The sequence below is a fragment of the Mirounga angustirostris genome, unplaced genomic scaffold, assembly GCF_029215605.1.
Source record: "Mirounga angustirostris isolate CCGP_5_RB_7025 unplaced genomic scaffold, mMirAng1.0.hap1 SCAF_6, whole genome shotgun sequence".
NCBI classification, from domain to species: domain Eukaryota; kingdom Metazoa; phylum Chordata; class Mammalia; order Carnivora; family Phocidae; genus Mirounga; species Mirounga angustirostris.
Window position 1 is genome coordinate 5,049,899 of NW_026991714.1, and position 14,856 is coordinate 5,064,754.

Sequence of the window (14,856 nt, forward strand, 5' to 3'; positions counted from 1 at the left end):
TCCATTGTTACTTCAAACTTCTTAGGTAAAATAAGCCTACTCTCCTACTCCTGAAGTCTGAGTTTGGTGCACCTCCTCTGTGCTAATTGAGCATCCCTTTCGTCCTCTGCTAAGGAGACTCCCCATTCTGGTTTGCCCAGCCACCGCCCCACTGTCATTACTAACAGCATCTCCTTCTTTTCACGTGAGTCCCAGTAGATCACACGGCTGTCTACCTAGCATAAGGCTGCGATCATCGTCTGTGCTCTTTGCATCTCCCACTAGATGACGAGCTCTGACACTTAGTAGGAACTTAATAACTTTGTTGAATGGGTGAAGCGCTGAGTAGGAGTCTTCTGTGACAGAGACATACTGCAGCAAACCTTGACTAGAGTCGGCCATTAGTCCACCCGGGCTTCCTTGTCTCCAGGGGAGGGGTCAGCGCTCCCCGCCAGCCTGTCAGTGCTGTGAACTGATGGGAATCCAGCCACCGCTTCAGTGAGCCCGCCACTAAGTCCTCCTCCCTCAGACCTGGAAGGGTTTTGGCCGTGCTGGTGTGGAGGGGACGGTGCTGCGACGTCTCCCTCCTGTGGCCGCTGCATGCAACGCGTCACAAATCCCTTCCGGCTTTCAAGGCAGCCTTTAGGTGGTGGCTCCGAAGACGTCCACCCAGATTTCGTCTGGGTTTGAGACAGGGTTTGGGCATCAGTGTTTTTTTAAAGTTACCCAGGCAACTCTACTGTTGATATCACCTTGGGAATATTGGCAGGCGTGGGCCCATATAGCTGTCTTCTCTGGGGCACGGTGGCTCCTGACTCTGGTGACTGGGGGGCACAGAGCTAACCCTTGCCCGCATCCCAGGAAAGGGACAGCTTCACAGCTCATCCAACCCAATCAGCCACCCTCAGTGTTTCTTTTCTTTTTTTTTTTTTTAAGATTTTATTTATTTATTTGACAGAGAGAGAGACAGCGAGAGAGGGAACACAAGCAAGGGGAGTGGGAGAGGGAGAAGCAGGCTTCCTGCCAAGCAGGGAGCCCGATGTGGGACTCGATCCCAGGATCCTGGGATCATGACCTGAGCCGAAGGCAGACGCTTAACGACTGAGCCACCCAGGCACCCCAACCTCAGCGTTTCATAGCTGCAGAAACACAAGGCTGTGGAACGTGTCTTGCTGTATTGCTATGTTTTGAGTCTTCCAGGTAGCACAAGACAAAAGGGCAAATTCCTGGATGGACTGTCCGAATTTTATTCATTTCCAGGAGGTAGAAACAAAAACCCAGGAAGAGACGTAACTTACGGTCATCAGTGGTTCTTCAGCCTGCCTGTGCACCGTTCACCAATCACATCGGTTTGTAGGAGCAGAGTTAAGTGTCCTCAAGAGGCTTGGGACTACACCCAGTTGCATTTCGGAGCCCAGACCCTTAAAACCGAGAATGGTCTGTTCCTCTTGAGTTCTCTAGAATTCAGATATGCTCAGTCAAAAGAAAACATCAGAAAAGAAACACAGGGAAATTAGACTCTAAAGTAGCAGTTTGATTGAAGGGTTAGGTTAATTACAGATGAATTCAACCTACCACTGCTGAGGAAAAGGAAAGCTCCAGCCCCACCAGCAGTGCCCCGGGGGAAGGGTGTGAGCTGAGGCGTGTGCGCTTTCCCACTTGAACCTGGAGCCTGATGGTGCAGAACCTGACATCTAAATGTCATTTGAAGGACAGCCTGAAAGTCCACAAGACACAGCCATCCTCCTCAGTGAGGCCTTGAGCCTCGGTCAGGGAATTTTGAGGAGAGAGCTTCTTCTTTCCCCCTTTCTTTCCTTCCTTCCATCGGGTAGAATTCGGCCACAGAAAAAACCCAAGTGTTGAGAACTGACCTGCTAGAACACTCTGAGTTGTAGTAAGGGACTGAGTGCTCATAACCCCAGGGTTTACAAATCCTTGCTAGAAGCTTCCTCAGTTTTTGAGAACAGACAGCTAATGAGCCTACGTTTATACGAGGGCGGTGTAGTGGACTTTGGTTTTGTTTTGTTTTTTCTTTTTTGCCTGCTCAGCATTGAATCTCACTTGCTTGTGTTTGCGGAATTCCCTAACTTGTAAGAGGCAGAACTCACCAACCACTGTGAAAGTGGAACATGTCAGATGTTCAATTCCCAGCCTCCCTTGGAGGCGGAACATGGTTGCATGACCTAACACTGGCCCCTCAGTCCCAGACTCTGAATTAGAAACTAGAACGGAAGAGATGAAGGGACGCTGGAGAGATCCCTTTGGTGCAGACAGCAGGCCAGCGACGTTGAGTTTCCAAGTCCAGCGGAGGCAGGGCGGGGGAGGAAGAGTCGGGGTCTAGTTCCAGGAGGACAAGAGCAGCGCAGCAGGTGCCCAGCATCCTTGCACTGGAAAGTCAGTACCCTCGTTATACGGTTGGGAGATGCCTGGTGATTTCTGAACCAGTGTTCACCAAGGTCTTCCAAGAACCTATTTAACCAACTGAACTAAGAGCTTAAATTGAAGCAGGCCTGCCTGAGAGCAGAGAATAGGAAGAAAATAGGACTTTGCTAGAAGAGGCTCTTTCTGTCTGCAGCCTGCAATTTAAGTTATTCAGCATGCAATTATTTGAAGCTGTTGGGTTACAATATTGTTAATTTTCTACATCAGGATACATTTAGTGTGAGAAGGGGAGTGCAGGTGCCTGGTAAAGACCCAGATGTCGTGAGGCCATGGATGTAAACGGGTTCAGGACACAGCGAGAACATCTTAGCTGAGGATCCACAGGCGTTGCTCAATGGAGTAAAGAGAGAAGTAGGGATTTAAAGATCTTTTTGAGAAGTGAAAGATCAGCCTGGGACAAGTTCTGATTATGCCGACTTCCTCTGTGATGGCGCCACCAGACGCTTGCCATGTTTCTTTAAACCTAATGCCATCTGCATGGAATACTTTTAAGTATTCTTATACTTAAACATTACATATGTAAGTATATATATGATATATAATATTGAACTTAAATATTCTATAATTTTTTGAGAATCTCAGGTGATTTTCCTTCCATTAGTCAAAGCTCAGAGACTTCACAGTTATGTTGTCAGTTTATTGACCCTTCAGCTTCTGGGTTTTGCAAATAAAATATTGACTCTATTAGCTTCTTTCAGAGAATAATCTCAGAGTGTTCTACATATAATGAGTTCACCCTTCACTGCCCGTCCAGAGAGAGAAAGTGAGGCGCAGAGCCTCGATCAGGTCTGTGTGGAGCAGGGTCAGCTCCCAGGACCAAGCACAGGCAGCCAAGACGTAAGACGTTGCAGACGTCAGCTGTCTGAGAGAGGTACTAGGTGTCGCAGCTTCCTGCCTTCAGCTCTTCTTGTCCAGTCCCAGCACGGAGCAAGACAGCTGGAGGTCTGGGCTCACTGGACCCACATGACTCATTCCGTCTGCTATACCACAAAGCTGAAAAGCTGTACCTATAGTTCTCTCTTCCAGGCCTGGGCTCTGAGGAGCAGGCTGAGTGCTCGGAAAGCCTCAGTCCCTTGTCCATCCCACAGGTGGCTGTGGAAGAAGCATCACCGAGGAGTTGATCTGAGCAGAGTACAGATGTGCAGAGTGTCATGGGAGCTTGGGACATGGAGCCAAGTTCAGTGTTTACTGTAGCCCCTCTATATTCCCTCAGAAAGTCCCTTCACTGAGTCTGTGGTGTCAGCTCTCTGGAAGTGTCACACTGGCGTAGACTGTGATGGAATTTGGTTCCTGGGGACAAAACAGAAGTCTGTGAGTAGAGGCACCAGCTTCACAGGCTACAAATGGAAAGCGCGCTGCTTAGTAAAAGGAAAGAGTCTCAGATATCAGGTGGCGCAGTGACTTGCTGGGAGCGGCACCTCAGGGCTCCAGCTCCCTTCCAGGTGTGTGCACCCCATCACCACTGGGGAGACCCAGGAGATGTCTCTCTTCGCTCTCTGCCCTGACCTTGCCTTAGAAGGAAAACCATTTGCTTTGCTGTTGGGCATGGGGCAGAGTTGGGGAAGCCAAGAGAATTCTAATTGACGGAGCTTTAGAAAGGGATAGTGAGACCCAAAGAGAGAAGGAAGAATTGGAGCAGAGATGAGGGAGGAAAGACAGGACTGCAGGCAAAGACGTCTGCTAGGTAGAGTAGATTCAAGAGTCAGAGAAAGACAGGAATGGAGGAATTCAGGAAGTTTTGCTGTAAAATGTGAAATACAACAGACTGTTTTTGATGAAGAAAACGTCACTAAAAATCTACATTATTTCTTAAAGCTTTTTAAAATCAGATTCATGTATTTACTTCCCCATTGAGTAGGACAGTGTTCTGAGAATAGACCTCCAGATGCAGACAGGGCATCGTCCCAGGCATCTCCGGGTGTGAGTCCAGTAAGAGCTTTGAGGCAGAGGAGTCAATGTAGGCATTTCTGTGGCCTTTTGATCCTCAATTATCTCATAAAATGCTTTATTTAATAGAACCCCACTGAAGCCAAGATTTCAGCCCAGAATTTATTTCTGTCCATTTAGGAAAAGAAATAATTCCTATCAAGTAAACTTGATCCATGCTGATCTTGCAGTGGGGGTAGATAGCAAGGCTTAGTCTGGGCTGCACACCATATTCTCTTCTGGGCTCATGCCGGGCACAGCTCCAGTCCTAGACATTCTGATGAAACAGGGCTGGATGGAGCCCCCGCATGAGCCTTTTTACAAAGTTGTCCTGCGATTCTATTATGCAGCTGGACTCAGGAGCTCTTGGACTCAAGATGCAAATCCCAAATGTAAACATGCTCTGGGACCACTTGGGGAGGCTGTTTTTTTAATGGATACATGTCTGGTTGCTCACCATGGACATTCTGACTGAACAGAATCCTAAGAGAAAGCTCCAGGAATCTTTATTTTTAGCAAATATGCCAGCGGATTCTGATGTGGTCTTTGGACAGCTCTCAGAGAAACACTAGTGAACAGAGAAAGAGCTGTATTCCCGTGTGAGCAGCCAGGAGGGGTCTCCTGGAAGTCCTGCAGCCAAGACCATGGAGGATCCTTGAGACCCACTTTCTAGGGCTTGCCTTCTCCACTTCAGGACTGTTTTATTTCGGCTCTACCCAGGTCCCACCATCCCCTCCACCACCTCTTCCCTCCCTGCAGAGAAGAAGCTCAGAGAGATGCCTCACCTGGACAGGCTCTGGGACAGGTTCTGTGGCAGCAACGTAAATGGTGGTGCAGGGGTCCTGAGCTGGCAGGGGATCAGGTTTCTTCTGAGCAGACTACAAGAGAAGGAAAGAAAGAGGAAATCAGCTGAGCAGAGTTGTTTCCATCTGATTCTCCCCACGGAGAAGCACAAGATCCAGAAGCTTTGAGCTAGAGAGCCCCTCAGAGTCAACTGGTCCAGCCTCCTTCCCAGGTGGAAATGGTCCTGCAAATTCCCCAGAATTCAATTCTCAGAGTTTTGCTTGGACTCCCCCAGTGGCATCGTGGAGCTCACAGCCTCGAGAGGCAGCCCACTGCACCATCAGCCCTTCCCAGATGTTGTAAGTCTTCCTGATGGTGAACCAGGACTGGTGGGGCTGTCACCAGCGCAGTTGAAGGGAACGGGATCTTCATAACATTTGTCTCACTCCTGTCACCGAGTTCATCCCATCCCACACTGCTGTTCCTGCTATTCCTGACTCTGACAGGGTTTCCTGTGACTTCTCTTTCCTGCCCAAGTACTGAACTTAATAATATAATAAGCATAATAATAAGCATACATACAATGTTTTCCACAAGTGCCCATTTGTCTCACATCGACTCTGCATGTTAAATCCCGTTGTTACATTTCACAGATGGAGAAGCTAAGGCTCGGAAAGACTTAATATTTTCCTATGTGCATTTAATCATTGTCCACATTATTAGTCTTTATATGATATATCAAAGCTAAGGGTCTCACGAGGCCTCGCAGCTTAAAGTGCATGCTCTTCCCAGCATGCTACTCTTCTTTGCTTACCCCAACTTATAATGACCTAAATACCCCAGATATTTAAAGTCTAATTCATACATGATGGCACTTAACTGTGCGATATTTAAAGCACTCTGATATATTTACATGTTGTTTTTTTCAAACAGACTAATTATTCCTGTATTTCTTCACATTCCCCACAAAAATAGTACTGGGCACATTTTTAAAAAATCAGTTGATGTTACTTTATTATTTTTTTTTATTTTTAAAGATTTTATTTATTTATTTGACAGAGAGAGACACAGCGAGAGAGGGAACACAAGCAGGGGGAGTGGGAGAGGGAGAAGCAGGCTCCCCGCAGAGCAGGGAGCCCGATGCGGGACTCGATCCCAGGACCCTGGGATCATGACCTGAGCTGAAGGCAGTCGCTTAACCAACTGAGCCACCCAGGCGCCCAGTTGATGTTACTTTAAATGACTTACAATCCATAATACCAAGACGAAGTCAATGTAGGGGTAAATTGAGACCACATCCCCATTAAATAGAGGTAACAAGACTTATGGCAGGGAAGTCATCCTTTCAACACACTTCAGGGACACCAGTGTAGGATATTGCTACTCCCCACTTCTCCTGGATGTAGAGCAAGACTAGAAACTAAACATGGGTTTTAACATGAGAAAGCTCAGAATCTCGTCCTCTGATGGAAAAGGTAAGGAATTGAAAACGTTTACTGGAGGAAAGAAGATTCAAGGTGGGACATGAACTTTCTCTTTATATATTTGATGGATTGTCATGTAGAAAAAGAACTAAATTTGTCCTGTAGAGTCCTTCGCATTTAAACCAAGATTGGAATTTGGAGGTTCAGTATAGTGAAGATCTTTCTAATACTGAGAGATGCTCAAATGTGGAAATGGATTGCCTTGGGAGGCAGGGAATTCGCCATTATTGAAAGTGCGTGGGATACACCAGGGCTTCTCATACTTGAATGTGCATATGCATTACATGGGTGTCTTGTTAGAAAGCTGGTTCTATTTCAGAAGACTTGGGGTAAGCCCTGAGGTTCTGCATTTCTAAAAATGCCCCAGGTGATGCTGATGTTGCCTCTTCACAGACTGTATTTTAGTAAAAAGGAGCTAGCCAACACTTTGGAAGTAATAATGAGAAGATAACTCAAGCAGTAATTGGGTGATTCAAATAGATGACTTTCAAGATCCCATACAACTCATAGATACTAGATTTCAGAGAAAAAATGAATTTAAGGAAGAATTATTTGCAATAAGGAGATAGATGAAGAGAATGTGAAACAATTTAAGAGACCTTTATCCACCCCTGCCTGTCTTCCTGTCTGTGAGGACTTTGGTATGACCTGACTTAGAGGCACAGGGGAGAAGTTAGTAACTTATGCTTTTCATGTTTAGTGAAGAAGTTTTGGAAAGGAGGAAAAAAGTATAAAGGAAACCACCTATACTTACTACTTCAACACAACATGGTTAGCACATTGTTATTTTTCCCTTCAGGATTTTAACCTGGATTTAGGAAATTCTCTTAAACATAGTTGTAATAACTTAGTACATTTTTGGATCCCTGTGTCTTCAGTTAGGGCATGAGTCCAGGGAGCGTGATTTACAGAAACTCCAGGGGTGTTATTCTCACGTATTTTTCATGAGCACTGTTTCCCAGAGTTGTACAACATTGCAGTCCTGAGAAGACCTACGAGAGTTCCCTAGCAGACAGCAAATGTGTGTTACATAATTTTCCCTGTTACCCTAGTCTTTATAATGGTATCATATCACCATTATGAATAAGAACAAAGGAAATATTAACATTTAATCATTGTCTACGTTATTAGTCTTTATATGATATCATATAGCATTGCAACTATGAGCAAAGAAAATTGTAAAAACATAGGTAAGTGTAAATGCATATTGATGTATAAAACAGTAACAATTATGTCTCCTATGTTTAAAACATACATGAAATTAAAATAATGGCCAAAAAAGGGCACATAAATCAGAAGGTGAAGTTAAAGGGAAGATGAAGTTTTGTCCAGGAAGAGAATAAATGTTAGACTTTGGTGAGTCAAGGATGCATTTTATAATTTCGAGGTTATCAACTAAAAAACAGGAAAAAAGGTGCTTAATTATTAAAAGGGAGGAGAATGGTATAATAAATTATAATTTAAAACCCTCCTACACTGTTGGTGGGAATGCAAGCTGGTGCAGCCACTCTGGAAAACAGTATGGAGGTTCCTCAAAAATTTGAAAATAGAGCTACCATACGATCCAGCAATTGCACTACTGGGTATTTACCACAAAGATACAAATGTAGGGATCCGAAGAGGTATGTGCACCCCAGTGTTTATAGTAGCAATGTCCACAATAACCAAACTATGGAAAGAGCCAAGATGTCCATCGACAGATGAATGGATAAAGAAGATGTGGTTTATATCTACAATGGAATATTATGCAGCCATCAAAGGGAATGAAATCTTGCCATTTGGAACGATGTAGATGGAACTGGAGGGTATTATGCTGAGTGAAATAAGTCAATCAGAGAAAGACATGTATCATATGACCTCACTGATATGAGGAATTCTTAATCTCAGGAAAAAAACTGAGGGTTGCTGGAGTGGTGGGGGGTGGGAGGGTTGGGGTGGCTGGATGATAGACACTGGGGAGGGTATGTGCTATGGTGAGCTCTGTGAATTGTGTAAGACTGATGAATCACAGATCTGTACCTCTGAAACAAATAATACATTATATGTTAAAAAGAAGAAGAAGAAGAAGATAGCAGGAAGGAAAGAATGAAGGGGGGGAAATTGGAGGGGGAGACAAACCATAAGAGACTATGGGCTCTGAGAAACAAACTGAGGGTTCTAGAGGGGAGGGGGGTGGGAGGATGGGTTAGCCTGGTGATAGGTATGGAGGAGGGCACATTCTGCATGGAGCACTGGGTGTTATACGCAAACAATGAATCACGGAACACTATATCAAAAACTAATGATGTAATGTATGGTGATTAACATAACATAATATAAATAAATAAATAAATATATAACAGCTTCAAAAAAAATATTAATTTAAAAGATTCCTCCCTCAGAGGAACCCCTGACTCAGATAGCTTTACCCATTAATCCTACCAAATATTTAAGGGAAAAATAACATCAATCTTGCCCAGAGGAAATACAACCTATAGTGGGTTGAACTGTGACCCCCAAAAGATGGATCCATCCAGAATCTCTAAATGTGACCTTATTTGGAAGAGGATCTTTGCAGATGTACTTAAGGTAAGGATTTCAAACTCAGGTCAAGCTGGATTAAATCCAGTGATAAGTGTCCTTTTACTCTTAAAAGGAAAGGAGAAGACCCAGAGACAGAGAGAGAAGAAATGTATGCGGAGGTGGAGGCAGAAATTGGAGTTCTGTAGCTACAAGCCAACTAATGTCAAAGAGTGCCCGGAGCCACCGGAAGCTGGAAGAGGTAAAGCAACATTTTCAGAAGGAGCATGGCCCTGCCCACACCTCCATCTTGAACTTCTGGCCTCCACAGCTGTTAGAGGATGACTTCGTAGCTTTAAATCTCTATGTCTGCAAACATTTGTTACAGTAGCACTAGGAAATGAACATGCACTCTTACTCATTTTGTGAGGTTAGCATAATCTTGGTATCAGGGGCGCCTGGGTGGCTCAGTCGTTAAGCGTCTGCCTTCGGCTCAGGTCATGATCCCAGGGTCCTGGGATCGAGCCCCACATCGGGCTCCCTGCTCCACGGGAAGCCTGCTTCTCCCTCTCCCACTCCCCCGCTGTGTTCCCTCTCTCTCGCTGTGCCTCTCTGTCAAATAAATAAAATCTTTAAAAAAAAAAAATCTTGGTATCAAAACCTCACCGGGGCATTACAAGAGAGGAGAATTGTAGGCCAATTCCACTTGGAAGCCTAAACAGGACAGCAACAGCATCCTCTGAACAAAATATTAATAAAATAAAACCCAGCGATATTTAAAAAGGACCAGACTACATCGCCTCTATTCCAGGAATGCAAATGCAGTGTAGTCTTTGCAGATCAGAGTGGTTCAGCAGATAAATAAAAAAGATAATATAAAAAATCCATATCAATAGATGCAGAGAGAGTGTTGATAAAATTCAACGCCGATTCCTTAGCAAACGAGGAACAGAAGAGAATGTTCTCAATCAGATGAAAAGGCAGCTATAAAAACCTTCAGCAAAAACCATATTTAATGGCCAGATGTTGAAAGTTTCCCTTTTGAGTTTGGAAGCATCCAAGGACGCCTCTTTTAACACTTCCATTCAACACTGGATAAGAAATCTCAGCCAGTAAAACAGGAAGAGAAGTTATGTGGTTTGAAAATGAAGAAATATAGTGTAATTTTTTTTACAGATGATACAATTTTGTGCAGAGAATATCCAAGTCACCTATAGAAAAATGACTAGAATTTATAAGTGAGTTTAGCAATGTTGCAAATATAAGTTTAAAATACAAAAATTAATTGTATTTCTATGTATCTATAATATATAGAAACTAAAAATTTTTTAAAAGATAATGTTGATGATAGTATTCCAAAATCTCAAACGCTCAAATGCCGAGTAATAAATTATGGTGGACAAGTCTCTTATGCAAAACACTATAAAACATTGTTTAGAGAAATTAAAGAAGACCTACATGAAGGAAAGGATGTATTATTTTGTGAATGGAAAGACTCAATACTATAAGTGTGTATGGTCTCCTCAAAGTGATCAGTGCAGTTCTGATTAAAATTCCGGCAGGATTTTTAGGTGGAACTTGACAAACTGAATCTAAAAATATATATGAAAATACAAATGACAGAAAATGGCCAAGAACTCTTGAAGAAGAACAAAAACAAATAAGAAGACACTTTACCAGATACCAGACTTGTAATCAATCTGTAATCTATAATGAATTTGTCAAGATTGTATGGTACTGACGCAAGCGTAAACAAGCAGGAAAGCGAGCAGGATAGAGAACCAAAACAATGGGTCCTCACATATACGGACTCTTGGTTTGTGATTAAGATGGCACTAGCAGGAGCAAGGGCCATCTTTTCAATATGTGGTCGATAGGACATCCATTTGGAGAAAAATGAAACCTGACCCATCTTACACCCTACTCCAAAAGCCATTTTCAGGTACATAACAGATGTAAATGTGAAAGATAAACCACACAGCTTTTAGAAAATGATAGAATATCTTAATTACCCAGGAGTAGAGAAAGATTTCTCAGACAGGACACAAAAATCGTTATCTCCAAAGGAAGAGATTACTGAATTGCTCTATACTGCAGTTAAGAACCTTTCTTTATCAGGTGTCATGAGAAATTGCAAAGGCAAAACACAGAATGGGTGAAGGTATTTGCTAAAATGTAACTGGCAAAAAACCCCCTTTTTTAATTAAAAAATAAAATAAAATGTAACTGCCAAAAAGCTAAAAATATTTAAAGAACTTATGCTAATCATTTAAAAAAAAGCCTGAAATTCTAAGGAAAACAGACAAGAGATTTAACAGGCACTTTAAGAGAGAAGATATTAATATGACCAATAAATATAAGAAGCATTGTCCAATTTCCTTAATAATTAGGGGAATGCAAAATAAAACTATAAAAAGACACGTCCCAACAGAATGACTAAAATTTAAAAGGCTGATAACACCTAGTTTTGATTAGAATGTGTAGCTGGCCTAAAAGTAAATTGGTGCATGCACTTTGAAAAGCAGTTTGGCCTTATCTAGCCAAGTTGAGGATGTGCATACTGTATGATTCAGCAATTCTACTTCTAGGTACATACCCAACAAAAATAGGTGCACATATCTACCAAGAGATACACATGTGAATGTTCATAGTTGGAATTTTTATGATAGTCTCAAACTGGAAATAACCCAAGTGTCCATCAATAGTCAACTAGATAAATGAACTCTTGTATATTCATGCAGTGATGTTCTATAAAGCAATGAAAATAAATGCATTATATCCAAGCACAAAGACATACGAATCTCATGAAAGTAATACTGAAGGGAAAAAAACCAGACCCAAGAGGAAAAATACTGTAGAATCCCATTTTTATAAAGTTAAAGAAAGAGAGAGCGAGCACGCTAAAATATATTTTTAGAAGTCAGGACAGTGATATCTTTGGTGAGGAGAGAGAGAATAGAGATGAAGGGGTGGGTACAGGAGGTCTTGTGGGGGTTGCTGGCAATGTTCTGTTCCTTGATCAGGCTGGTAGCTCTATGGTATTAGAGGACTCAATACTGAAAGATGTAATTTCTCCTCAAATAGATCTGTAGATTCAATGCAATCCTAATAGGATTTTTTTCCCCTTTTCTGATACTTGAGAAGCTGATTCTGAAATATATACAAAAGTACGAAGGGACAAGACTAGTTGAAAACTGTTGGAGAAAAACAAGGTGGGAAGATTTGCTTTACTAGATAACACGATAGGGTAATTCATCGAGCTGACATTTATACTTTGTGCACTTCTGGTATATATGTCGTGGTTTACAGTAAAAAGAACAGCATCAGACACAGTAGATAGGGAAGGCACCATGCTAAAGCTGAAACTGGTTGCCAAATGTGTAAATGCAAGGGCGGAGTTTGCTCTTGGGACTCTCCTATATTTAAATGGAGCCTGGTTCTCAGGCTGGTTAATACATAGTGATGGCCTATGTATTAAACCCTCCAAGCCACTAGGGGGCGGCAGAAATAAGAGCTTTGTCCTAGAGTCCTCTGAATGGCCACATTCTGGTCTGTACATCACCTAGAATTGCCTTCATGTCTGAAGAACTAGAGTATATACCCATCTAACCATATTCCTTTAGCCTCCCTCTTACGCCTAACATACCTGCTCCTCAACTTCATTGTGGCTCTCCTTCAGTCCAACCGCCTTCCATCAGGTCTTTCATCTCCAGCCTACATATCACCTTCCATCTACCCAGCCAAAATCCTCAAGATCCTCCTTCCCTGTCTCCATGGTGCTTTGCAAACTCCTACACTTGGATCAGACCAGCACAGCATACAACAGCCTTACTGCACCTTCCTTCTGTCCTCAAGCCTGTGCCCTTGTCCCTAGAGAGGGAAGAGTTTGGTAACAGGGAACTACAGACACTCGGAACCCCAGGGCTGGAGGAGTCGTGTGTCATGTGTTTCTTGCTTCCTCATCTTTCCCTTATGAAGACATGGATGACCAGAAGAGTACCCAGTGTTTTCCATTATTTCAAATAACAAATAGTCCCATCTGACACTGGAGTTTAATGCCTTTTGCAAGATGGACTGGCCAGGAATCCCACGGGGAAACAGGCCCACTCCAGACAAAGAAAATAGAGAACTTACACCTGATTTCTGGACTTGGGCATAAATAGTAAGGCTTTTTGCTTCCATTGTTGGCTGGTAATGATTTGCTTTACCTGGGGAAAAGAAACCACAGTGGTTATCTCTGTCTGGCATGCCCACAAACTCTGCTCAGACCTGTCTGGTCTTTACCCCCCGCCACCTCCCCACCTGCCCCAGGAGTCCCAAAGGCACAAACACCAAGTCCCAACACATGTGTCACATGACCTTAGATTAGTTACTCCATCTCTCTAATTCTATTTCTCTATCTGTGCAATGGGACTGAAGTATCTGCACCCACAGTGTTGTTGTGATGATCACAGGAGATATTATTTGTAAAGTGTTTAGAACAGTGCCTGGCATGTAGTAAATTCCCAGTATGTGTTACATGCAATTGGAATGCCATTCAATTATTTTAATCTCTATTGTTTAATGTGCATATCTAGTCTCCTAATAAGATTCTAAGTTCTCCGAGGACAGGGCTCATTACTCTTTTGTACTCTCCCGTTTGTCGTACATTGCTTCACTCAGCTTTCTCACCCCTCTGTTTCTGGGGCACTTGATGGCCTCTTACCATAACTGTAAAATGAAGATGTAGACTGTGTAATGTCCTTTCCTACTGTGTCCTGAAGCACAAAATTGTCCTTTGTTAGCAGGACTTCATGTACTTAAATTGGTTCTAAGGACTATTCACAGATGCTCCTTGTGCCGCCCCCTGCTGGCCATAGGACTTAAACATTGATGTGTTAATTCAACTCCATTAAAAGATTTGTCTATGTGTGTACGTATCCAGCCAGCCAGCCAGCCAGCCAGCCAGCCAGCCATCATGCACCTGTCCATGATCCATCGTCTAACCATGGACGCCACTGTATTTGCTCCTTTCTGTGTTTGGACTCATGGATACCCACAACAGTACCCTGTGGGTACATAATATCATCCCCATTTTGCAGAAGAGAGTTCATTTATTTAGTCACATAGCTTGTCAGTGGCAAAGTCTGCATTTGAATGTAAGTTTGTCTGATGCCAAACCCTATGTTTTTAACCACTGTATTCTGGATATGAAATTGCCAGAGAAACCATTTGAACACCTTCAGAGCCAGGCCATTTTGGAGGTGACAGCATTAGAAAGTGCTAACAGAATCAAAACAAAATCTTGCAAAGGGTACAGCAATTAATGTAGGTTTTCCCGTAGGTTTGAGGCAAGGATTTCATGTTCCTGGCTTACAAGGAATACAGGGTGGCTGGAGACAAGGATGGATATGTATGCTGAGGAGGGTGACAGGGACTTGTGGGGAGATGGGGAGGCATTATTCCCTTCAGAGCACAAACATGCGATGAGCAGAGGAAAGAATGTGAGTTAGGATCCTGGCACCCACTCCGGCTAGGTTAGCATGGCTGCGTTAATCTCCGTTTTCTCAATCCTGGTATCTCAATGTTTCCTTCCTATCCAACGAAATGTGGGTGCCCTGCCCCATCGCCTTAGGCTCTCAACACGGTTTCTATCTGAATCACCCTAACCTCACCCCTCCCCATCTAACTCTTAGTTGGAGGAAATGAGATAAAAGTAGGTGGATGTGCTGTGATCTATCTAGACTTTCTTATACAAGCAAAC

The 14,856-nt window shown here is 43.2% G+C and overlaps 1 protein-coding gene across 2 annotated transcripts in view; it reads right to left on the bottom strand.

The window, feature by feature from the left end:
- Positions 1 to 931: 931 nt before the first annotated feature.
- SLAMF1 (signaling lymphocytic activation molecule family member 1) overlaps positions 932 to 14,856 on the bottom strand; it is a 35,283-nt gene continuing 21,358 nt past the window's right edge. The window contains exons 5-7 of one of the 2 annotated variants that reach the window (XM_045876078.3): positions 13,248 to 13,321; positions 5,133 to 5,225; positions 933 to 3,711 (exon numbers count right to left, since the gene is read on the bottom strand). In XM_045876078.3, the coding sequence (XP_045732034.1) occupies positions 3,661 to 3,711; positions 5,133 to 5,225; positions 13,248 to 13,321 (218 nt within the window). In that variant the 3' untranslated portion in view covers positions 933 to 3,660. Of the gene's footprint in view, positions 3,712 to 5,132; positions 5,226 to 13,247; positions 13,322 to 14,856 lie in introns of both variants that reach the window. The other variant, XR_010412169.1, reaches the window with a different exon arrangement.